Here is a 24859-nt window from a genome sequence, read left to right as displayed (position 1 = left end):
TGTGTGTGTGTGTGTGTGTGTGTGTGTGTGTGTGTGTGTGTGTGTGTTACAGTTTCATTTATAAATTAGACTACTAATGATCCCTAAAAAATGAAAACAGAACCAAGTGCAGCCTTTTAATGACCATTTTTTTTTGCAGTGCATGACTAACAGCCACCCCCCACACCACTCCTGTTGCTGCTCGGCTGGAATTCCTCGCGGATCACTGCCTGCGTCCTCTTTATTCCCATTCTCTTCCTCCTCCAACACCTGGCCGTTGCCCCCCCACTCAGTCCTCTGTGCCCTCTCCCTACTCTCCCCTCTAGCCCCTCATTAATCTGTCCTGATATTGATGGGAGCTGAATGCTGGCAAATGACTGCCTGTGAAGGCCCTTCATGCACCCGCTTCTCACCCTGCCTGTAACCCCGCACAGGCTTGATTTGCTTGCCAACCGTTCACCACGCTTGTGAATCAGTCTCTCTGTGCTTCAGCTGGCTGAATCCTTCAATCTGTTTATCTATATCATTTTGTTCCTCCTGATCCCCATGTCTGCGCCTAATCTTTAGGTTTGTCAGGATTCTCCTGGCTGTATTTTTTTTTTTCATGTTTGAGCCTGTCTTTAATGTTGAAATCTGCTACCTATTGATGGCTTTTTTATTACGAGGGTTTTTAAGATTTATATTAAAATTTTTCCACAAGTAAAGTTGTTACAGAACATGCCATTCTGCAACGATGTGAGATTTCATCTGATTAGCAGGGACAGTGCATGTTAGTGGTTCACAGTATGGAATAATAAAATGCAAAAATGTCAGATATAAGCAAAACTGCAACACATCCACATCCAGAAGTCTAGTGGCGGGTCACAAAAGCACAATTTATAAAAATGACATACAGATGTAGAAACAAAAGACAGAGATGTATACGAGTAATACATCATACTAAGTTAGTATAATAATACGTCACATTTTCTTTCAAACACATTACCTAATAATTAATTCAAGATACACAAAGTCATTGTTTCTACTACAGCTTTTATAGTCACCGGAGTTGAACCAGTTGAACAGCGAGTGGAGATCTTGGCCTTATATGTTTGGCTGTTTTTTTCCTCCCTAGTCATCAACACATCCAAGCAGGGAATTACTTTTTGGAAGAACAGTGTTTCTTTGTTCTAGAAGAGTTCCAGAGAAATGCAAAAAGGAGCACTGGAGCTGTTTTGGCCTTAATAATAAACTTTAGGTTGTTATGGGGTTTTTCTCTCTCTTTGTGATCCATTTTTATATGTACACACATGTGTGTAAATGTAAAGATGATGCAATGGAGTGAACACTGTATATTCTGTTGTGTGTAGATGTTTATATCCCCTTCTCGTCTCTACTTCTAAAACCCTTAGAAACTCCCATCGAGATATTTCAGTTTGAAATATAACACTTTTGCTTTTGTGACATTTTTATTTCCTGCTCATTCCCCTTCTTCTATTAAAGCTATGAAGAAAGGCTGGGCAGAAGTTCCCGACAATGTGTGTTTAAATGAATGAGATGAAGTGACGCTGTTAAGGGTAAATTTGGTTAAACTGAGAAATAAAGTGGTTTCTAGGGAGACATAAGATCTTCAGGTAGAATTTAATACACTATGTTTTAGATTTTGTTTTTGTTTTCAGGGGCTGAATGAGGTTTGATTTTTAAGGTTTTAACAGCCTAACCAAAACCAGGTGGAAGTATCTTGGTTTAGCTTTTACTATGCAGCTCTGCTGACAATGTTTTTAGAGGCATTTAATCTTTTCTGTGGTGTGTCTGAGGGTTGAATATCTGGTTGTTGAGAGCACTGTCTGTAATCATGAAGCTCAACACGTTTTTCCCCGTCTGATAAGCAGTTCCACTTTATCACTCCCTCCTGTCCTCTAGGTGATGTTATCTTGACTAGAAGAACTAAAGTCTTTTAAGTCCTTCTTGTATGGGCATGCATGCAACTCAGTTCATACAACAGGACACAGGATACGTTTCTAGTAAATGAGTTACAGATCAACACACAGAGCTCCTGTGTATGTTTCTGAAGGTAGTTGTGGCTGAGACGTGATAACTTTTGGGTACAGTCTTTGCCCTGCAAAGTATGCCAGCTACTTAGCATTGTGTCGGTGTTTATCCTTGAGATGTGCCAAGTTCTGGAGTGGCCTGGAGCTGGAGATTGTTTCTTTTCTGCTTTTCAAGTACAACAGCCAGACCTGGGGCAGGGTTTTTGTTCAGTTCAAAATCATCTGCTTGTCATTGTATTTTTTCATGATGAATTATTGAAGTATATATAATGGGGAAAAGGCCTGTACAGCCTTACGTCGAACTAGGCATCTATTTTATTTCTTCTGGTAATTGCACTGCATACCGTCCACATGGTCACAAACTTTGGGCTGAAAGTTGACGTTGACAGTCCGCTGAGCCTTGGACACCCTTGCGTACTTGGGAAGATGCCATACTTTACATCCTGCAAACCCATATGATTATTGTGGATAGAGAAAGCAGGACGTGGTCTTTACTGTTAACAGAATTCTAGAACAGTTATTTTCTAACCTGCACAGAAACAAGTGTTGTTCTGGTTTCTTGAAGATACTTTTATTTCTTGACTTTGAGTAATATCAGTAAAATCCCTCAAACAACAATATTTTCTTTTCCTTTGACTTACTGCTAGGCAGTGCTATCTCCTGCCATTAGTCAGCACAAGTTCTGTTTGTATGTCTTACTTCTGTGTTCAGCTGTCAGAGGCAGCACTTGGCACTGAAATATGCCTTTTGTCTTTTTCCTGTTGGAATGAACCTTAAAGTTGCTCACATAAAGAAGCTTTTTTTCTTAGTTTCTGGGCAAGCAGTCATAAAAAACTATCTTTCATGTGTGTCACAAGTAAATATGGCGATAGGAGTTAAACTCAAGGTTGAACAGATGCTGAAAATACACTTATGCGTTTTAGCTGTTGAGGAGATAAGGGAAACAAAGTACTCTGTCAGGCTAAGTGGCTGTAATGGCTGTAGAACAAACAGAAGGAGGGTTCACTTCTTCACAAGAGAGAAGGACTTTGCATTCCACAGAAAACCACAAAGCATCTCTGGATTTAACTTGAGCCAGACGCTGTCTGTTTACCTTGCAGGTTGTAATGCAAACATTTATCCAAGTTTATAGGCGAATGGCCAAGTCTGGCGCACACCTTCCTGTTCCCGACATAATGCCACATGACAGATACACTAAGCCAACTTGCTATGCGAGTACTATGAAACCTTAAAAGGGGGATTTCTTAAAAGCAAAGAATCTTTGCTTTAGGCAGAGTTGTGTTGGTACATTTGCAGTGGAAAGTGTTTTTAATTGTATGGCCAAATAGAACGAGAGTTTATATTTTTGTTCTTTCTCAAATTTTTATTTGTTTTATCCAAACCTTGTTTATATCCAGACAAAGTGCCCTTTAGCAATAAAAAATTAAATTCTTGAAAATATTGAAGTCTGCTTGTAAAGTTAATCATTTTCAATTGTAATAATTGTGTAACACTATTCTTATGCAGTTGTTTAACTTCTTGACACTTTTGTGAAACAGTAGCAGGCCTTTGAGACTTAAAGTTTCTTTAAAAACCCACTTTAAGCAATTTAATATGCTCAGGCTGGCCCTCATTTCAGATGAAGGGTACACTGTCTGAGGGCTGGCACAGATCAGGGAAGAGGCTTTTGCCTTGTATAAACAGTCTCCAAGGTAGCGCTGTCTTGCTTTCTTTAAGTCCCCTCCATCTTTTCTCTCCTTTTTCCCTTTTCTCTCCCCTTCTCTCATTTAGCTTCTGTCTTCTTTCACAGCTGACCACCGTGAAACCATTAGCTCTGTGTTTGTGCTCCACTGGTATCCAATGTCTCCCAGTGTATGTTAGTTTGACTAACAGTAAGTCTTTAAGGTGCCTTAATGGTTGGGCAACACAATTTCCATTGTGCCGTGCAGTTGTTGATTAAGAGGATGTTGATTGCTGGGGCTTTAGGGGTGCCTGTACCGTAAGTGATATTTGGGTTATTCTGTGGCCTGTTGTTGCTCTGTGTCTGTGTGATTGGATGCGGTAATGGTCCCAGCAGTGAAGCAGGCATGCAGGCAGGAAGGTATATGACTGAGGTACTGCCTTCCACTGCCTCCCACTGCCTCCCATTCTCTGCTTTATAGACCTTCAGAAGGTTGTGACCCCACCATAACTCTTCCACAGCTAGAGAGGGAGAGGAGCTAGCTCACAGGCCTGGAATTCGCCAGTATGCCTTTCCTCCCGTGTGATCCCCTTTGCCTTCCTCTTCCATGAAATGTGTGGTCCTCATCAGGAAAAGCAGGGTGGGGACAGACAGCGGTGGTGATAGTTAAACAGTCATGCCTGTTAGGAGGTACGCTTTCTTTCTCTCTGGGTCACAGAGTGTGGGGGATTAGAGCTGATAATGGGGTGGATGTAATAAAGCAATGTCAGGTGGTAGCAGAGAGGAAACAATACCTATGATCTGGGGTGGAGATGGGACGATGGGGTTCAGATGAGGTGGAGTGTAGGAAACAGGACAGTCAGTGGAAACAAGAAAAGAAAATATGGTAGAGAAGGAAATGAATGTAAATGAGGATAATTGCAAACAGGAAATCTTTGGTGTACTGCTAAAAGGAAATGAATCATTACTCTTCTTTAACCCTCCTCACACAGCAACAGGCCTTGTAAAACACAAATAAAGATACCCATTAATATACATTACACTCCTCCATCTACCCTCCCTCTTTCACATGATCGGTCCGTAACATCCTTAACAGCACCATTTTATTGTAAGTTGCTCAACCGCATAGAGCATTTTCTTTTTCTGCACCTACCTCATTACTTTTTAATGTGCATACATTATTTAAAGCCTCTTATCTTAAGTATCATTCTTTCCATAACATTAGCAACAAAGAAGTGAGAAAATATATTGGCTTAGTACCCCGTGCAGTTGATTAACTAGCATGGGATTTGGTTGGTGTGTGGGTCTGTCTACATGTGTGCGTGTGGAGGCAGCAATATCTGCCCAGACAGAGAAAGTCTGATGTGATGACTTTCTTGGCAGACAGGCTGTATTGACTGGCAAGAGATCAGCTTCCCTAGTTTGACCTCTCACACATCAATAACGCTGTTAAAATTCCTCCAGATGACATCCAGGCATGAAATGTTGTACCTGGAAGCTTAACAGAAAACTCTGGATGGAAAAGGGCAGATTTGGTTGAATGGCATTTTTGACGGTGACATTTCTCTCCCCCCCCCCCTTCAATCTTAATTATTTTGATTTATTTATTGATTCCACGGTGTATGAATTCATTGACATGCTTGAACAGTGTCTTGAATTCCAGTAAAGTTAACACAGCATGTCAAAGCATGTTCATATAGTATCATGCTAGCTTCTAATCTCATATCTTAACATAACAACAACATTTTTTGAAAAGATTTGATATAATGAGCAATTATAATATTATTTGTCTTTCCTGATATAATATAGAACTTGAACTAATAGAACCAGTGTTTAAACTAGAGATGGCACGATACCACTTTTTTATGTCCGATACCGATACCGATATCATAAATTTGGATATCTGCCGATACCGATATGAATCCGATATAGTGTTTTTTAATCAACAAAACTGTTTTTTTTAAATATCTTGCTGCATTTTGTATAAGTTCATACTCAAGTTTAAAACAACAACTACACTAAAGCTATTCTGTTATACCTGTATACAAAAAAAAAAAAATTTCATAGTTCAGCAATACTGATCAATCTAATAAACATAAACCTACACCATCCTCCCTATTCTGGTATTTTAAAGAGTACTTAGCGTAAATATTAAGCAACCTAACTAATAGGGTTCCAACTCCCAGCAACAACAAAAATAAATAAATAAAAAATAGGGAACCACCCCTCACACTCCACCTCATGATGCTTAATCAACGTAATCAACCTTAATTTGATGCAGTGTGAAAAAAAAATGCACAGAAATCAATTATTTTTCAAGAAATATTAAATAGATTCAACATCTTTCTTCAACAAAATTGCAGACTGCACAGATGGTACCTTCCCAAAGGAAAAAGTACTATAGCTTACTAGGGTATATATATTAGACTTAATAGTCACTATATACAGTAATTGACTTCTACTCATTTTACATCAAATTAAAACTTTGGGTGTAAGATTCGGATAATTATTTATTAAAAGCTAGACATTTTAAATGAGAATAAGAAAGAAAAGTATGTCTTTGTGCTCCCCTTTTCCCTGTTAATGCCCTATCGGCCCCCCTGGCTAAACTTTGCTAGATCCGCCCCTGCACAGTTACCAGCCATCAGCTACGTAGAAAAAGATCCTGGAGTAGAAAGTAATATTAAATACATTCTAACAACAGCTTATCAAGCTTAAACGTGCTGCTGTTGTTTATCCCCTGGTTTCCTCTTTCTGGTGCAAAGTGGGCCAAAAACAAACCAGAGAGACGGACTCGCGACAGAAAAGCCGATCAGCTGATCTTTAAGCAGTTTCATGATTGAAGTAGCAGCCAGAAGAGGCAGTCGCTCCATATATCGTTTGGTAAGCTTAACGCAGGAATGCTTTACAAACATTCAGAGATGGACTTACACACTTGCTTTACTTCTCTCGGGGATAACTTTGTCGGAGATGAAATACCGGGTTGCTAGCGAAGCTCCAAATGCTATCCAGACCACCGACAGGTCCCGCATGCCACAGCCGCTCTATCACGTGATGCATACTGCTCCGACGTGCTAACGTTCTGAGGTGAGTTAGGCGTGTTGCAAGTTTTGTGAGGTGCTTTCGTGATATTTAATGTATCGGATTACATTTTTTTATTTTTCTCCGATATCCGATCCAGTAATTTAGGTCAGTATCGGACCGATACCGATACGTAATATCGGATCTGTCCATCTCTAGTTTAAACGCTGGTAACTGTAGCAGACAGTGATTCTTCATATCTCCAAAGCTATTTGTGGGCGATCGTGGCTCAAGAGTTGGGAGTTCGCCTTGTAATCGGAAGGTTGCTGGTTCGAGCCCCGGCTTGGGCAGTCTCGGTCGTTGTGTCCTTGGGCAAGACACTTCACCCGTTGCCTACTGGTGGTGGTCAGAGGGCCCGGTGGCCCCAGTGTCCGGCAGCCTCGCCTCTGTCAGTGCGCCCCAGGGTGGCTGTGGCTACAATGTAGCTTACCATCACCAGTGTGTAATGAGTGTGTGAATGGGTGGATGACTGGATATGTAAAGCGCTTTGGGGTCCTTAGGGACTAGTAAAGCGCTATATAAATACAGGCCATTTACCATTTACCATTTAACAACACACACAATTTAAAAAGGTAAGATGATAAATAGAGTTGTTGTTGATGAACATGGATGTGTCATACAGGGAGGATATTGGTGTCCTTGTGTAGATAGAGCAAGGCCACATCTTGCAACATTGGTTATTCAATAGCAGACAGTTCATGAGCTATCAAAGGTGAAACACAGAAACCAGGTACCGGTATATTTCTTAAATGACTTCAACGGTTTGCTGTGTTTTCAGACTCTCTTGGTATAAATGATTTTTAAATTATTAAATGTTACTGCTTTATTTTGTATCCAACCTCTTCACAGATGAAGGTTCCTGTTTGCGTCCTTGATTGCTTGTAATCACAACTTAGCCTGTGACAAATACTGTTTTGCACCAAGGAAAAGCTACTCATTTATTTAGGTTTTGTGAAACATTTACAGCTCCAGATGAGCTGCATTTATCATTAAACACAACAGTCTTAGGGGTCTTCTTGTTTTTTCCCCCAGTACTTGACCCAGAAATCAAATTAGGGTGTTTAAAAAAAAATCTGTGTTGTTTCGCAGATACACTTCAGTATATGAGAACTGCAGATCCTACTGCAGATTCTCACTGTCATTTGTGGAGCTGTCTTGATATGTCTTGATTAGGGCTTAATGCTGCTGAAAAAAGTCATAATTCAAACTAAATACTTAAAAGCCGTCTTAAGCATAGAGATATAAGAAAGATTACTGGAGAGAAATATTTACTTTTAAGTACCATAAACCGAAGCCACTGTCTTGCACATTTTGTAATGCACGTAATGGTACTGTACAGCATTCTTTGCTGTAATTCTTATTAAATGTTTATCAATCTGGTGTCAATCAATCCTGTTCAGTTTATAGGTTCCCTTTCGTTGGGACTATCTTAGTGGAGCCTTCAATGTGACTGTAAAAACTGTCAAATGTATTTTTCAATGAAGCTAATTAGTCTTTGGCCAAAATCCAGCTCGGAACTTAAAGGAACCTTATCAACAAACCTCAAATGATAAAGATCCAGTGCCCATGCACTGGAATTTACAACCGGTTTTAAAGCAACTTTCAAAGGACGACAGTCTTTAAAAGAATGTAGAATAGGTTGTAAACTAAATTTGTTTGTCAGACTTTAATGGCTTGACTTGGCTGGTAATATATAGTAGAATCCTTTTTATCAGCTGAGCAAGGACAGGCCAGCACAATAAAAAGGGTACCTACCTCGCTTTCACACAAACATACCTAGACATACACTTTCTTTTCAACCCAGAGTTGAACTCTGGGGGATTCTCCTTGTATTAAATCTCCAAAGCACTTTTTCTTGCATCATATTTTCCTCATTTTTGCCAGAGCTGCCAATCAAACTGGTAGGCATGGAGATAGCTGGTCCCTTGACTGCCACAGATCTCATCTCATGTAGGGCAAATTAGGAGGGGAAATTGGTCCCTTTGCTTCCACACTCTCTGAGTATATTTTAAGCTGGGGGGAACATCTCATCTTTAGGACTAATACAAGCATATCGTGATCACACAGCTCCTAAAAGGCCTCTAGGAAGATCAAAAAAGAAAGGAGAAGGAGAGAAAACTTGTTTTTCCGTGAGCATTGTACGTTTTTAATCAACCGCTTTTGACTAATGGCTTGTAGGCAAGGTGTGGGAGGCTGGTGGTGATTATTTCCATCAAGTCAATTAGTAGTGGTTTCTGAAAAGCTGTCACTTTGATGAAAGGTGATTTGTGCATCCCTGTCTAACTTTGCTGCAGGTATTTCAACCACACTCATGGATGAACACTAGAGTGCTCATACAACACTTAAAATGATTGGATGGTTAGAGGAATGTCACTAGTATGGCCTCTTTTTTGAGTCATACACATGTTCACTTCAGCTGCTGCTTATAAAACTGCGGAACCACTTTTACAGAATTTTCCGCTGCAAAATTTGAAATGTACTGATTGTTTAACCAGGTCTTGTTGGAGTGTCAGGCATTTTTGGGAAATATGGAAGGCGTACTAATAAATCCTCAAGCGTGTGTTATTAGCCAGGTTTCTTTCAGATGGCTTATGTGAGGCCAGGTGACTGTTCCCGCTCACAGTTTATTGCTTAGATTGACGTATCTCTACCATGAAATATGGTGTCTTCTAACTGAACTATTTTAAGGGTAAAACGTCCTTAATGATGCGCCCCTACAGGTGTCACTGATAGCAAAAGCATATCGTCTAAGAAAATCTGCACTTTCGCATGACTGGCACAACAGTAGTATTGTAGTCAAAGGTAATGTGGGGTGGTGGCAGTTGTTAAATGATTACAAAAAACGCCCTCTACTTTTCTCAACGTCTAACTAGTTTGGAAAGTTTTTCTGTGAATAAAAGACTTCTTTTACTACCTATCCAACAAAAAGTTAGGATTCATTACTCGTGAAACATTTACTATATATCTATAAACTATAGAAACCTGCAAGCCTACTGACATAAAAAGCCAAACATGCTTATTATACCTATAGTATAGTACTTTTTATAAGCAGGCCCATCCATCCATCCATCCATCCATCCATCCATTCGCTTCCGCTTATCCTTTTCAGGGTCGCGGGGGGCGCTGGAGCCTATCCCAGCTGTCATAGGGCGAAAGGCGGGGTACACCCTGGACAGGTCGCCAGTCTGTCGCAGGGCTAACACATAAGCAGGCCCATAAAAGGCAATTTAGTTATGTTTCCATGCTACTCTGCTTGTTTACATTAAATAAGCAAAATGGATTGGCTAAATAAGAAAATACAAACTGTGTAGGGAGATACAGCAACTCAAAGAGTACCTGGCTGTTTTTACGTTTACAGTACAAACAACCTTAAGCTGTCTTCTGTCATCACAAAAATTAAAAGAACCCATGAGATGCTAAGTTTGTTAATGGCAGGCCGTTTGAGAACCTGACATACGTCAAGTCACAGTTTTTGCATCTCTTACATTTGTTTTTTGGCTGTTGTCCCATGGCATTGCTGACAAGTTAAGTTACATTGACTGATAACACAGCTTGGCTGTGTAGGGATTACTGTCGTACATCCTGCTTGAGGCCTCCTGGGAATGCCATGCTGTATCATTCTGTCAACCATTAGTGCTGTGAGAGTGCTCTACTTTCTGTGTGTCCGTGTTGTCAGTGTTGTACTATATTTCACTCTGCACCATGCTCTGCCAAAATCAACTGCCCGGCTTCCTCCCTCATCTTTCTCTGCCTTGGAAAACCCAACACTCTGCATCCTTGATGAAGTGGGGCTGAATTTTGAGTCCTACCCAAGACTGAAAAATGAAGCCAAAGCAGAAGAGCATAAACCTGTAGTTCCTCTAATGACCACTTGAGGCTGGCTCCAAAATAAAGGCAATCCCGTGTTAAAGTGTCCATCATATGAAAGATACTCTTTACAGCCTATTACAAGTAATCGGTTTTAGCCCCTACGGATATTTTTTTTTTCCTTTTTAGTTTTTTTTTTCTCTTTTAAAAGAACTCACTGGACACTGGTTTGGGCCATGGGTGCTTTGTGTAGCAAGTAGTGTAGCAAGTAGTGGTAGGCCTTGTTTCTGCTAATTAAAGTTACTGAACTGAATCTTTCTGTCATGTTTGTGCTGTTAGTGCCTTTTGAAAATGTTTTAAATAAAATTACCTGATAAATAGTATCTCTTGCTGTATAGTAGAGCATCTGAAAAGTTGGAGCTTCACTCCTGTTGAGTAAAATTCTTGTGTTTTTATGATTCTGTTACATATCACTAATTAGCAGATGTGTATGCTTTAGAGCCATACAGCTTATGAATGTGGTATAGCTAACCTTACAAGCATTAACATGGTTAATGGTGTCTATCTTATATATACAGTGTATGGTCTTTCCTAACACACCTACACCATCATCTCAATTCTGAATAGTTCTGGAACTCATTAGTAATCTACACACGCTATAAATCTCTCTGATATGATGTCTCACTACTGACACACCTGTACACCCAGGGCTGTATGCCAGTCTGCCTTGTACACTTTGAGAAAGAAAAGCTGTATTTCTGGTGTTTGGGTCCATAGTGCATGGTCCACAAAGCCTGTTTCATTGTAAAAGTGGGATTAAAAATTCATTTAACACACAGGGATAAGCTGTTCTGTGACAGTGGTGGGAGCTCTACAGTACCTTTAATGGGCCCAGCTTGTGCTGACAGATGAGTTGAGCTAAGTTGCTCTAGACCAGGGGCTCCATCCACTTCCTATTTCTAAATGAAACAGACTGTTATTATTTCCAACAGGCCATACAGTAGCCTTGTCCATCATTAAAGCTATGAATCATGTCTCTGCACTAGCAGTGGCTCCCTCAGGGGTATATCATTCCCTTTCTCCTTAATCTGGGCAGATTTCCGTGCTGGGTCCACTCTATAGGATTCTGTTTTTAGGAACAGCTTGCTCATGTTACTCTACAACTGCACTGCATACTACAATCTTCCCACATTTGCCATTAAATATTGTGGTTTCAGGTGTTCGGTGTAGTAGAACGTGATACACATGCAGAATTCAACAGTGGTTAAACTGAACTTTACACAGCTTGGATTTTATGAGGAGAATGTTTAGCTGCTTTTTAGCTCTGTTAGATGACATTATCACAGAAACGGAAAGAACCATATGCGGTTTATGCCGATGCTGAAGTGAGCGTTGAGGGATTTGTTCCATTCAAAGCAGAGGTTACAGTTCTGGTTGCAAGAAAGATAAAAAGAAGTCATGCTTCTAAGCTGCTTCATGCTGTTTTTAGAGGTCAATTGCATCTTTAAAATACTCGCATTAAACCTAAAGGGTCTAAATATAGGCTAGTTTGTTTGGGAGGGGGGGGGAAACAATCTGTATGTTCTCTTTGATTCTGTTTAAAGCTACCATGTCAGACTAATTTATATGCAGGATTTTTCTTTCAGCAGTGATGCAATAAGCTGCAAAGCAATTTGTCAATTGGGTTCTTCATGCTGCTAAAAGAAAGTGAAGGAGAAATATCTCACTATATAATTACACATGAGCGTGTAACAGCATGTACACTATGTACTTGTATGTGATTGAAAGCCAGGAGACGGCTTTCTATTTGAAAAGCTGTGCTCTTTGTGTTACCTGCCCTTGGAAAAGGTGTACAGGTTTAGTTTAAAGATTAACTTTGGCAGGAGAGCCATCTATCACTCAGATTGCGGGATTCTGTCTGTCTCCTCTAACTAATTGGTTTTCTATCTATCAAAAAATGATTTCTATGCCCTTTGGCCGAATCTTGAGTGCTCACGCAGTAGTACAAACCGACTGTGAAAAAGGGGAAAAGGAAATACCAGGACCACAACTTCTGCAGTAAGAAAGAATAATGCATGAAAAGATTTTACACAGCACCTATCAATGATATCATTTATTCCTCTCATTCATTAGTGCTTGAACACAATAGTGTACACACTAGATTCCTTTCAGTCTGAAGTTTTCAGCACACATTTGCATGTTCAAAATGTTCATTTTCTTTCTCGCTATGGTTGTTTCAGCTGAAATGTCTTTTCTGTGAACAGCTCTTCTCTGTATCCCTCATTGAAAATGCTGCTGCTTTCTTTAGAAAGCTGAGATGCAGCGTTGACCCCTCTTAGAGAAGAAGAGTGTTGTTATAGTACCACTGCCCCCCCCCCTCCACTCCCCCCGCCTGTCACTTCAGACAGCCTCTCACTGGAGAGCTCTCTCTCAGATCAGCACTAAACTCTCTCCTTAGTCTCAGGAAGTGTTGGAGGAAGCACTCTCAGCCTAGTAGGCTTTTCTTAGATTCCTAGGTCTCATTGCATATTCATAGTACCCTCCAAAGTCAAGGGTATCAGGTTTGAAATGGGGGGGGGAAGACATCCAACATTTAATTATTTACTGTCAAATTGTTATCGCTGTCTGTGATCTGAGAAAGGTTGGCTCATTAATGCTTCATATTTGAAAGCATTTCTTTGTCGAGAGAAATATCGTTGCTGTTTTCGACCGCCAACACGGTGTCCATTTTCCCACGAGCTGCATCCCTCAGCTGCCGCACAAACAATACAAAGACACTCTCTGCTGTAAGTGGGAAATTGAGAGGCTGCAGTTTGTCATCAGATCTGTGTCCTTCTGAACAACAGATTCTGGTGTTGGAAAAATCCATTACACAGTTTCCAGTGTTAGGGGGATATATTGCAAAATGCCAACTTGTTTGGTAATGAAGAGATCATCTGGAAGACTTTCTGGGGGGGGGAACCTGCAATCTTTTAATGACTATTTAAGTTTAGAGAGCGATTGGGGGGAAGTCTCTTCCCATGCTAAATTTTTTTTTCTCAATTACAAAACGCATGTCTAAAAAAGTTTTTCACAAAAAAAGTTTTTTTTTTTTTTTTTTCCAAATGAAGAAATAATGTACACACCAAGTACTCAGTCACTTTTAATATTTAATAAGCCCGCATTGGGGTGCTTTTAAATTTGATAACATTTTTCACAGAACAGGAAATATTCTTCAGTCAAATACAGCAAAGAGAATAGTGATTATTTAACACATGTGTCAAATATACCTTGATTGATATCTTGTAATTGAGTTAGTTGACAGACAGGTAATCCAGTGTAACGTGAGCACCATGTGTTATTAATCTGTTTTTTCTATTAAAGGCCTAATGGAAGTCTTGTGAGGTCTGTTAGGCATTTTAAATCATCTAATTAAAGGCCTTTAATAAAACTTGCCCTGATTGATTGTACCTGATTTTATACTTTTCTGTGATCTGTTTTATTAATGGTCATTTTTCTTTTTTTTCTTTTTTGTTATTTTAACTATTTAAAAGTGGCAGTAAAATCCAAAACGAAGCCTGTCTGTTAATAAGCCTTAACTGTATGTGGACCCCCAACTTGCCCATTCTGAGGCTGGAAACAACCCCAATGGTACCGATCATAACAACCAGATGAACCAGCGGCAGCTTGATATCAATACATCAGTGCTATTCCCAAGAGTGTCAGAATTCAAATCCTCACACTGTAAACAACTGCCCACAAGAACAAACCAAAATAAGTGATTCCTGTTGCTGGATTTAGATGAGAACCTCTGTACCATGTCCTCTTTTTGATTAATAGCCAAAGGGTCGTGCTGAGCAGCCATGCTCTGCCACAGCTGGGGGTTCACACTGAAAACGAGGCAGTGGCTGACAGTGGAGAGCTATGTGCCGCTCTGCTCCACGGGAGGTAATGAATCGGTGTGGCTGCCGCGGACTGGAGTGTAGACAGCAGGAGGAAGAAAAGTGATCAGTCTTTCAGGGAGAGGTTCTACTTTTCCAGCATGTGGGCTGCTGATAGCTGGAGAGTCTGAGCATAAAGGAGAGAAGAAGGGGTTGAGAGGAGGTGTGCTATGAGAGAAGGAAGAGAGAGAGATTGGAGAAAGAATGAAGCGGTATAGTGTGACGGGAGGGATACTGAAAAGCAACAAATGGAGGGAGAGAGAAAAAACAAGAAGAAGAGAAAGAGGAGGCTGGAGTGTTACATTCCTGGGGAAATTTCCTCCTCGTTCCCCCACAACACTCCCTAACCACCACAGAGGGGGTTCATTATTCTCACTTTACTTTCCACTAATTATCGTTATCATTATGGGGGATAATTACCATTTCACTCCCTAACACCCATGTAGACTCCTCAGCTCTGAGTCGCACACAAGGTTATCAATAGATGCTCAATTGCAGTCTTATCTGCCTAATTATAAGATTTAGACTTTGTGATAACTGAATAGGATGCGGAATCTGGTATTATGTCTTCTGAGTGCTGGTGCGATGCTGAAAGTCAGCACAAGGCCCTGAAATAAACCAGCGTGTGTGGAACCTGTTAATTAAAAGCTGCTGCCTTTGCTGGAATAAAAATCAGAGAAAACCCAGGGTTATGAAACAACTTTAAATCTCCAACATTTCTTGCAGGCTGTTACAGAGCTACGGATTTTGTTCAGAGTATGCACAGGGCTGAACAAAGTCCTGTGAGACAGAGATCCTCTCTGGCTTTGATTTCATTCACTTATTACTCGTAAAAAATTAATTAATTAATTTAAAAAACAGATCTATCTAACCATGACTCTACTTTTAATTAACCCACACTGTTAGCACCTAGTCCATCAGTCCATTCAACAATGATAATGAAGAGCCACAGCAAGCATTTGTCTGCTGGCCCTGCATAACAATCACTGGCTGTGACTTATGTTAAGCTTAGTAGCCGTGTTTGTCAAGGGGGCTTCTAAATCCCTCTGTGGCATTTTGGACTTGCAGCTGACGCCTTGAACCTGATGAATGGTCTCTACATCTGCTGCAGTTCAACACTAGTCTACAAGACAGACACAGGCATAATGAGCTGAAGAAATTCATTAGACCTGCCCTCTGTTAAAGTGTGTGGCACAAGTGAGAGGAAGTGGTGGAAAAGCAGGCGTGAGGGCATGGGTACAGAGATTAAGCAAAACGAGCAAAGGAGGCGACTGTGCCAATGGCTCAGTAAGCATATGACAGACAGTTGGTTCAGGCTGGAGGAATGTGTGGCACAGATGACCTCATGACAGATAGGAGGCACATTTCTGTTTGACCCCAATTACCAGAGTTGTTTCTCTCCCTCATATACAGTGCAGTATAGGGTGTAGCCTCTATTCTATGTCATGGAGATTCTATTGTATTTGTTTTTTGTTATTCTGAGCTCTAAGCTCTATTCTTTCTATAAAGTCATACAAATAACACCACAGCTGTTAAGAAACTTATAGCAATGTAACTAATGCTCTTTTTATTGACTAGACAAATGAGAATGGGAACAGAAAACATTCGACATCCTCCCCCCTTTTTTCCAGCACATTTAAAACAGTCCTTTATAATATAAAGAAATATTCAGATGTTTCAGTAAGCATTACAACACTTTGACATTTCATACTGTAGACTTCCCCTTAAATTGTTTGTCTGACTCAAGCAGTTCATATTCAACCCCAGTAATATTATGTTTCTGCCATCTCTTCTTATGGCTCTCCACAGAGACACTCATGGACTCCACTACAGCCACGGCGGAGCTCGGCTGGACTGTCTACCCTGTGTCAGGGTCAAGTGACAACAGTGTAAGTGCCTGCTTTTACTTTGTGCCACTTCTGACAGTGAAGATTTCGTTTAAGCTATTATTTAAGTATTTATAAGTGTGGCAAAGATTTTTTTTAAATGTAGTTTTTGGTCACATATTTACATTGAAATAACAGTCACAACATTACAGTTATCACAGTGCCACAGATTGTGCCATGTAGCACTTTTTTCAAGAACTAAATAGAAAAGTTCTCAGTTTGACATCAGTGTTTCAATCAAGAAAGAAGTACAAAAAGCAGAACAAGGAATCGTCCTAGTTCTTTATTAAATAGATCTTCCCTCCCAGCTGTTCTATGATTAACCTGTAATAGCCTCTGTTGTACTTAGTGCCCCTGTCCTTTCTTTAAAAGTCGATAAGGTTAATTGTTTAAATGCTTTTAATTTTGCTTATTTGCTCACTCTCCCATGAAAGCTTTTTTTATGATGGTAGTCAGTGTTTTTGTTTCTCACTCTCAGGCCAAAAGATCAACCACTGAGCCTGCCTGCTCTGCAGAGCGGGAAATCACTTGAATTTAGAAATAACAAACTCCACACACTTGTGGTGTTCTTTGTACGTTTTTATCGTAGCATTTAAATATTCATACCATAGCAGTCCGTAGTTCAGATTTGATTGCTTTCTTTTTAGATTCTTTGAACAGGCACAGAAGAACGAGTAGCGATAGCCAACAAAGGATCTTTAATGCAGTGATTAAATTTATCACGGCTCGGCAAAACTGCAAAGCCCTCTAAATGAAACCACATTTCTTTGTTAAAAACACAGCTCAGACATAAAAAAACGCAACAAACTGTAGAGGACAAGTTCCTCAATGAGCCATGAGCTAAAAATTAGGTTCAGATCAGTTTGGTTCAGATCTATTAATATAGTGTCAAATCATAACAATAATTACCTGAAGATGCTTTATACTGCCCTACAGTTTTCGAGAGAAAATCCTAACAATCGGACAATCCTCTACGAGCAAGCATTTTGTGAAAAAACTGGCAGAACCCGGCTCAGGGAGGGGCGGCCATCTGCCACAACTTGTTGGGGGGTGAGGAGAAAGAGAAGAGAAAAAGGAATAGGGAGACATAGGGAGACGGGACAAAACACAAACTATGAGAGAAAGAGAAGACAAAATTTAATGACACGCTGCAGTGTTATTTAACACCTTGGAAGTGAAAGAGGTAAGCTGAGAAGAAACGCTCAGTGTCTCACAAGTCCCACAACAGTCTGAGCCGATACTACCATAACTAAGGGACCAGGGTCACCTGATCTTGCCAAAAGCATATGAGCTTTATCAAAAAGGAACATTTTACCCCCCCAACCCCGTTTTAAATCAATAAAATGTTGATCACAAAAAAAAGGAACATTTTGAATCTTAAAGCTCAAAGTGGAGAGGATGTATGTTTCCAGTCTGAAAGCTGAAGGCTCTGAGGGCATCAATTAGCTGAAAAGAAAAATACAACTTCAGTAAAGTCTCAAAATAAATCGCTGAATTAACATCAATAATTCACATAAATCCTGTAGTTATTCAAAAGTAACAGGCGGAGAGAAAATATTCCCAAAATAACCAAGCCAGAGTGTTGCAAATACACACAAAGTAACAGATGCAGAAGCTTCACTGATGCAACGGTAGATTACAATGAAAGTTATCAGTGAAACAAGGAGACAAAAGTAGCACGAGCACCTAAATATATTAGGGTCCAGAAATACATGCCTCAAAAAGAAACAAACCTACAAGATGTCCCATCACTGCTGTAGAAACTCATTTCTTACAAACATGGAAAACAAGGGAAGGGAACCCCTGCTAAAACAAACAAAACCAACAACACGACTATTTGGATTCAGCATTGTCCCCATAGTTAGCATTAGTAAAGTAAATTAATAAAACCCAAACTGAAAACGGGACTTCCAACTCATTAATAAACAAAATTATATAAGCAAAATTATTATAAGCAAAAAAAAAAAAGAGGAATAATCCCGGTGCTGATAGAGAGATGAGGGGACCAGAGAGAATATGAGAGAGTTCTGACACCGTGGTCTTCTCTGGCTTTTTATGCATGCAGGACAATCTTTGCAGCCAATCAGCACTAGGGAGAGGAGAGAGCAGGTTAAGTATGATGACAAAAAAACAATAGGCAGGTTTTAGATGTGCTGGCAGACTCGGAGTTGGAGAATGATGTAGCTTTTTTAATAAGATGTTGTACATTTTAGCCTCATCTGAACTTTCTGGTTCAAGGCAAGCACTTTATGGGTGAAGTATGTTCATTTAAAGCTAAATATGTGTGTTCTAATGCCAGACTGGAAGCAATGTGTTATGAGCCTTGTTGGTGTTTGATGCACAGTATTTCCACATGGTTTGCCAGCGCGTTGGTTCCTCCAAGCCACATGCGAGCCAGGCCCACTTCAAGCAGCCAAAACCAGAGTCTCCTCCACTTTTTTCTCCACCACAGACTTTTGCCTTCCTAGAATGGATCCAAAAGAGAGAGAAAAACATTGTAGGCTTATTTGCTGGTGCATTTCAAAAAACCTCTGCCGATTTTATTCAATTATTTATGCTTCTGTGGTTTGTATTAAAGATGGTTCAAATTATACTCCATCACGCTGTGTCTGTTTGCACAGAAAAAAAAAAAGTTAAAGAAAATGCAGCGATGAGAGCTGGCCGTCAGCAGTTCCATGATACAACTTCAAAGCTCTACGGTAAAAAATTTAGGACTGCTTCATCTCTACCAACCTGAGGGCACATTGTCTCTTCCCATGCTAATTTTTTACAATCAATACCAAAACATTTTCTCCTGCCAGCTCTGGATTCAATCTGCAGAGAGCGAGCTAATGCAAACTCCAAAGACAGTTTACATCACATTTTTCTTTCATCTTTGCAAAATGTTTGATTCAGCAAAACATTCATTCACCATTTTTTTTAATAATGAGATTTCATATTAAGTGGAAACTCTAGACTAAGAAGTTGAATATTTAAAGAAACATGAAAAGGTCCCCGTTGTAAACTCTGTGCATGCAGTTAAAATGCTCATGGTTGCCAAAATAAGTAAAACTAGAGTCTAAACATCAAACTAAAGACCTCTAAGCTCTTCAATAATCATATGTCTTCCAGTTAAATGTGGTGTAATGCCTGAGTTTGTGGTTATTTTCTTTTCCAAATCATATTCAGTTTTATGAATATGATTTTCTCTCTCTCTCTCTCTTTTTTTTTTTAGTTTGGGCTCTTATTTTCCCAAATCAGTTCTTGCTTCCTTTGGAAAAGTTCCACATTGGGAGTGCAATGAAATGTAAAGTCCTTAAACCCCTGGATTTAATCAGGTATAGCTTGGCCTTATCGGTGTGGGCACTAAGGCTTTATGATGATGTGGCTGAGCTTGGCCAAAGCCTAGGCTGTTGGAAAGCAAAGAATGAGGGTGATGGAGATAGCCTGTCCCTTAGGGGCCAGGGCAACAGGTGTGGAAACAGAGCGTACTCCCCCCTCTCAGTATAACAGCAAGAGGTGCTTTACAGAAGCTATTGTCTTACACATATATATGCATGGCTTCACGGGCTTAGTTCGTGGATCAGTAACATCCAGCAGAGTGCCGCACCAGCAGTTGGCTTTCACTGTTCTCTGTAGCTTCATGAAATACTCTATATCCTAACATGGCATGTGATATGTTACAACAATGGCAATGCAAACAAGAAACAGTATGATATTACTGAAAGTCAGAAATGTTATGGCAGTTGTTATTATTCTTATCTTATTTTACAGGATACTTGAATAATGTCTGTCAAATTATTATTTTAAAAAATCCGTTCAAATGAAGCCACAAAATCGTCATCCCACAGTGGGTCTTTGGAAGTGATTTATATGAAACAATATTACGCTTCAGGATGTGTAAATCAAGTTTTATAGCTCTCTCTGTGTATTGCCAGGCAGCTCTCCTTTTTAATTATGGAAAATGACAGTCAAACAGTATATTGTGCCTAAGACAGCCACATTATTCTTGATAGTAATGATAAAAACACTAAGAATCAGTATAATATTTACCAAACCAAAGTTTAGCTAGGGGCATTTAGGAAGTGTTGAGGAAGTATCTCCTAATAAAAAGTCCTCACATTCTGGCAGTAAAATGCATTTCCCATGCCTAAGCACACCCACACATGAAAACCCCTGCACTCGGTGTACAGTACTTAAACTGGGTCTTTGGGCAGCTTTTGTGAAGATGGCCACAAGGAAACTGACTGCACAAAAGTAATGGTAATATGTAAATGTGTAGCACTGTTTCAACAAGTTTACACCTTACTTATGCACTTCAAGAACACATTATTAGGATAAACAGCTTCAAAGATGTGCTGCAAAGAAACTGATGTGGCTGTGTTTTATCTAAAGTTACCCAGAGAGCTTGACCTAATGAAAATCAGCTATGAAAAACAGCAATAGCAGAGCAGGGTTAAGTGGTCAATGGTTTTCCTGTCAAGTGGAGCTGAGAGACGTGTGAACATCAGGTCAGACCTCCTGACCTCTTCATTGCCACGCTGAAGTACTAACAACAGTAGTCATTTAGAAATAGACTTATGGCTGCATGGCGCACACACAGCTACTGTGGAAGAAAAACTGAGGTCTCCTGCGTCGGCAGAGAGCATAATTAGGTACTCTGTGGGTTAGGTTATCATTATATATGTGTCATAATGTGGTGCTGTACCAGGATATATCTCGTGTCATTTAGGGACACACCGCAGTGCACACTTTTCCAGAAAGACAATATGCAGCACATGTTGCAGAATGTTTGTAAAAGAAATTTGTTTCCTTGTAATTTATCAAAGATAACTAAGAATTCCTTTGGAAATAAGAATGCGGCTGCTTACGTGTAATTGTGTGGTAAACCAACAAGGCATGCTTTTTCTAAACATAAACGAGCAATTTGTAAAACACAGGGATGCTGTTTACAGTTTACAGTGACCACCGATTTGTTGTAATTCACAATTAAGTCTATGAAATTTTGGAGTTATGTATAGAAATATGCTAACGTAATCCACATATAACTTTGTGGAATTGGGGTAAAAGATGGAGTTGTTCTCCAACTTTCACATGTTGTGCATTAGTAATGGACAGTGGCGATTAGAGTTGACTGCAGCAGACAGTTCTACTTATGTCTGTGTGTGGGTTAGTCTCTCCTCTCGGTGAAGCCCAGTCTCCTGCAGGATTTGGCTCCCATGGCCTCTCTTGTAGTAATTGAATGCAGAGAGTGGGTGTCATTTGTCCTGTGTCCCTCTAGGGAAGCCACTCTTGCTCTGACAGATTTCCCACAACTGCAAATGGCTCGACTATGCCCCGGGAGTTTTCCACTGGGTCTCTTTCTCCATGTTTGTGTGAATAATTTATTTACTTCTGTCAGTGATAGAGCAGTGATGTGTTATGTGGCTCAGGACTGTGAAACTAAATCAGTTTAATTCAAACATCGTAATGACAAGATGCTATAAACAGACAGTAGATGTTATGTCAACCTATGAAACTGTTAAACGTTTTTAGAGTTCTGACAGTACGTTCGTCAGTGATGTGTCACTATTCTCACCAGTTTTGGGGTTGTTAAACAAGCTGTTTAGTTCTGCGTGTCTGTTTTGCAGCTAAAGACTTATCTTTAATGTATTTTATTTCTTGGTTTGCCAGTAAATATCTATGATAAAATGACATGCTTTTAATCATTGAAAATGTGCAGATAGCATATGAAAGGTGTAAAATAATCTTATGCATGACCTTGCTGCTCGCTGCAGTAATAGGTGCAGTCATTTTTGATTTTTCATGTGGTTGCCAAGATAACAGTTTTAAAGACATTCACACAGCTTCGAATGATTGTAATGACAATCAACAATCTTCAAATTGTGCTTTCCAAGCAGAACCATCTATCAGAAATCTGACCGCATCAACAGCAGTCCCAAAGAGCGTGTTTGTGGTAGACTATTTGTAGCCAACAAATGTACTGACTGTCTGAATGCTGGTTAAGTTTCTCCATTTGCACAGATCTAGAGGAAAACTTTCTGCCAACTTGAATGCATTACATGCAGTTTGAATATGTTGTACAAGCATAGTAGTCCTACTAGAGAAATATAACAGATGACATAACACTTGTGTTTTTGTGGAAATCTTTGGAAGCAGTTTAGTCACGAGGATGATTTTGAAAGTGAATGGCAGCATTAGCACTAAGTAATATTTTTGAGTTTTGTTTTGTGTGCTTTCGTGTCAGTGTAGCTGTTTTTATTTCCTTTCCAAACCACATTTATTAATAAAGAAAAGTTAAAAATAACAAAGTTGACCAAAGTACTTCACATGAAACAAATGAATACACACACACATGCACAAACACATCTAAAGAATCACAAAATACAACACTAAATACCAAAGCGTTCACTCTGAAAGCTGAAGAATAAAGGCATACTTTACAAAATGACCAGCCTAACATGTGGAGGTAACTCATTCCACAGTTTAAGGACTGTGGCTGAGAATGTTTCTTAAATCTATTCTTTGGTACATGGAGGATTAGCTAATCTGCAGATCTGAGACCTTGGGGACCTAAGGTGTTACGAGATCAGCAAGATAAGAGGAAGCCAACCCATTAAGGGATTTATAAACTTACAATAAAATCTTAAAATCGGTCCTAAAATGCACAGGAAGCCAGTGAAGGGATGCCAGAACAGGGGAGATATGAGCCATCTTACGGGTTTTGTTAAGGAGGTGTGCAGTAGCATGTTGGAAGGCTTGAAAGTATCACTGACAGAAGTAAATGACCATTGTAATGTGTAAAGGGCATTACAATAGTCAGTTGAGTTGTTATAAAAGCATGTGTAACTCAAAATGAATAAAAGATAAGAAGAGCTTGAGTTTGGGGGGGAAAGTCTCAATTGGTAAAAAACTGATTTCACAACAGAATTAATCTGTTTGTTCAGTTTAAAGTCAGAGTCCATTTTTACACCAAGGTTATTTACACTGAGCTTAACTTAAGGATCTAGTGGGCCAAGGTCCACAGGGTTACTACGTTCATGTTTTACGGAAAGATGCAAGTGCTGTTCTTGAACACTGGTCACGCAACATGACTATGACTGTTCTGCTTCAGACAGTTTAAAAGACGGATTTAGCAGACGGAGTCTGAAAAATGAAGCTGGCATGGAAGTGCCTTAAAACTGAATTCTTTCTAAAGAGCACTTGGGGGTAACTTCTGTGGTTGCAAAAAGACTTCATTGTAAAGAAGCCGGACAGTGATCTCAGTAGTTTCTTGATGATCTCATGATATCAATCTGTAGTTTCAGATAACTTTAGAATATGTGAAATCTCTCTTTATCTCTTCTTTGTTTGCAAACTCCTTCCAGACCACCAGGAGTTGTACAGCCAAATTTGGCACATCTTAGATCACTGAATTTTTTGTAGCAGATATTATTATGTCATTATGTTACCTAGCAACTACCTAGCAATGGGCAAAAATGACCATTTAACACTTCCTATAATTTTTTTTTATTTCACAACATCTACTATATAGCCACAAAAGTTGAATTATGCATGATGCATTACCTGCTTTTTATATTCTGTGTACCTATAACACCTAATGTAAGCTTCCTATTGTTTGTTGAAAATAGCGTCTCTTGTAGATCTAGAAAAGTTGACTCATGCATACTTAGTGACTACCTAACAGTAGGCTGAAATGGCCCATTTTTAAAATATAAACAATATCTACCACTCCTGATTAAGTAGCCCCCATCAGTTTGAACATCATGAACAGGCCAAACAGTACAATAGCATGGGTATGCACTAGTAGGCATCAAGTTCTTTCTTCAAACTTTGTTCATTAATAGAGTTAGAAGGATTGGTGGAAGGGTGTGCTAATTGGCTAATGACTTGTCAATCACAAGTGCAGTTTTCAAATAAGTTAATATAATCAAAACATCACATTTCATGCCCAGATTGGCAGCAGCTGGTTAAGCAGATTCAAATACAGCACCTTGATCCTGAGGGTTTTGCAGTCTGGTCTGGATTTTCCATGGCAGGATCCTTGAAATGTTTAAATGTTTAAATTGGTTATATTTGGTGCAATTCTCTGCCCTTTTACGTACCTTTTTGTATTTGCGAAAGTTTAATATGGCACTTACACAAAGCCATAACATGGATAAAAGTTTTCTTAAATCAGAAATAGGAGAGTGGGGTTATTTATTACAGCATAAACATAAACAAAGAACACCTGTTCCTACTAATTGTGTTTTAAATTGTGTTTAAATAAAGTTACTGTTAAATTACACGGTAAATGGATACAAGAGGTAGTATACAATATCTTTTACATAATGTACATAATTTATATATTTTTGCTAAAAAAAAAAACTTATGAAGAGATATGAAACCATGGACTTAAAGAAAAGACAGTCTTTGGTTAATAATCCGAGCTGTAGGGCCTGCTCTAGTCAATAATTCAGCCTTGTCGGTGCGTTCCGCCTGGCTTTACAGATAAAGTAGAGACATACTGTCATGAAG

At 39.5% G+C, this 24859-nt stretch overlaps 1 protein-coding gene across 2 annotated transcripts in view; it reads left to right on the top strand.

Annotated features, from left to right (window-relative positions):
* The window catches only part of ephb2b (eph receptor B2b), a 120867-nt gene that overhangs the window by 33074 nt on the left and 62934 nt on the right, over window positions 1-24859 (top strand). For both annotated transcript variants that reach the window (XM_013910018.1, XM_005729684.1), the window contains exon 2: window positions 16287-16366. In XM_013910018.1, the coding sequence (XP_013765472.1) occupies window positions 16287-16366 (80 nt within the window). The remainder of the gene's footprint in view (window positions 1-16286; window positions 16367-24859) is intronic.

The sequence above is a fragment of the Pundamilia nyererei genome, unplaced genomic scaffold, assembly GCF_000239375.1.
Source record: "Pundamilia nyererei isolate P.nyererei 1_Seehausen unplaced genomic scaffold, PunNye1.0 scaffold00034, whole genome shotgun sequence".
NCBI classification, from domain to species: Eukaryota; Metazoa; Chordata; class Actinopteri; order Cichliformes; family Cichlidae; genus Pundamilia; species Pundamilia nyererei.
The sequence above is the reverse complement of the archived record's forward strand: the minus strand, read 5'-3'. Positions and strand labels throughout refer to the sequence as shown.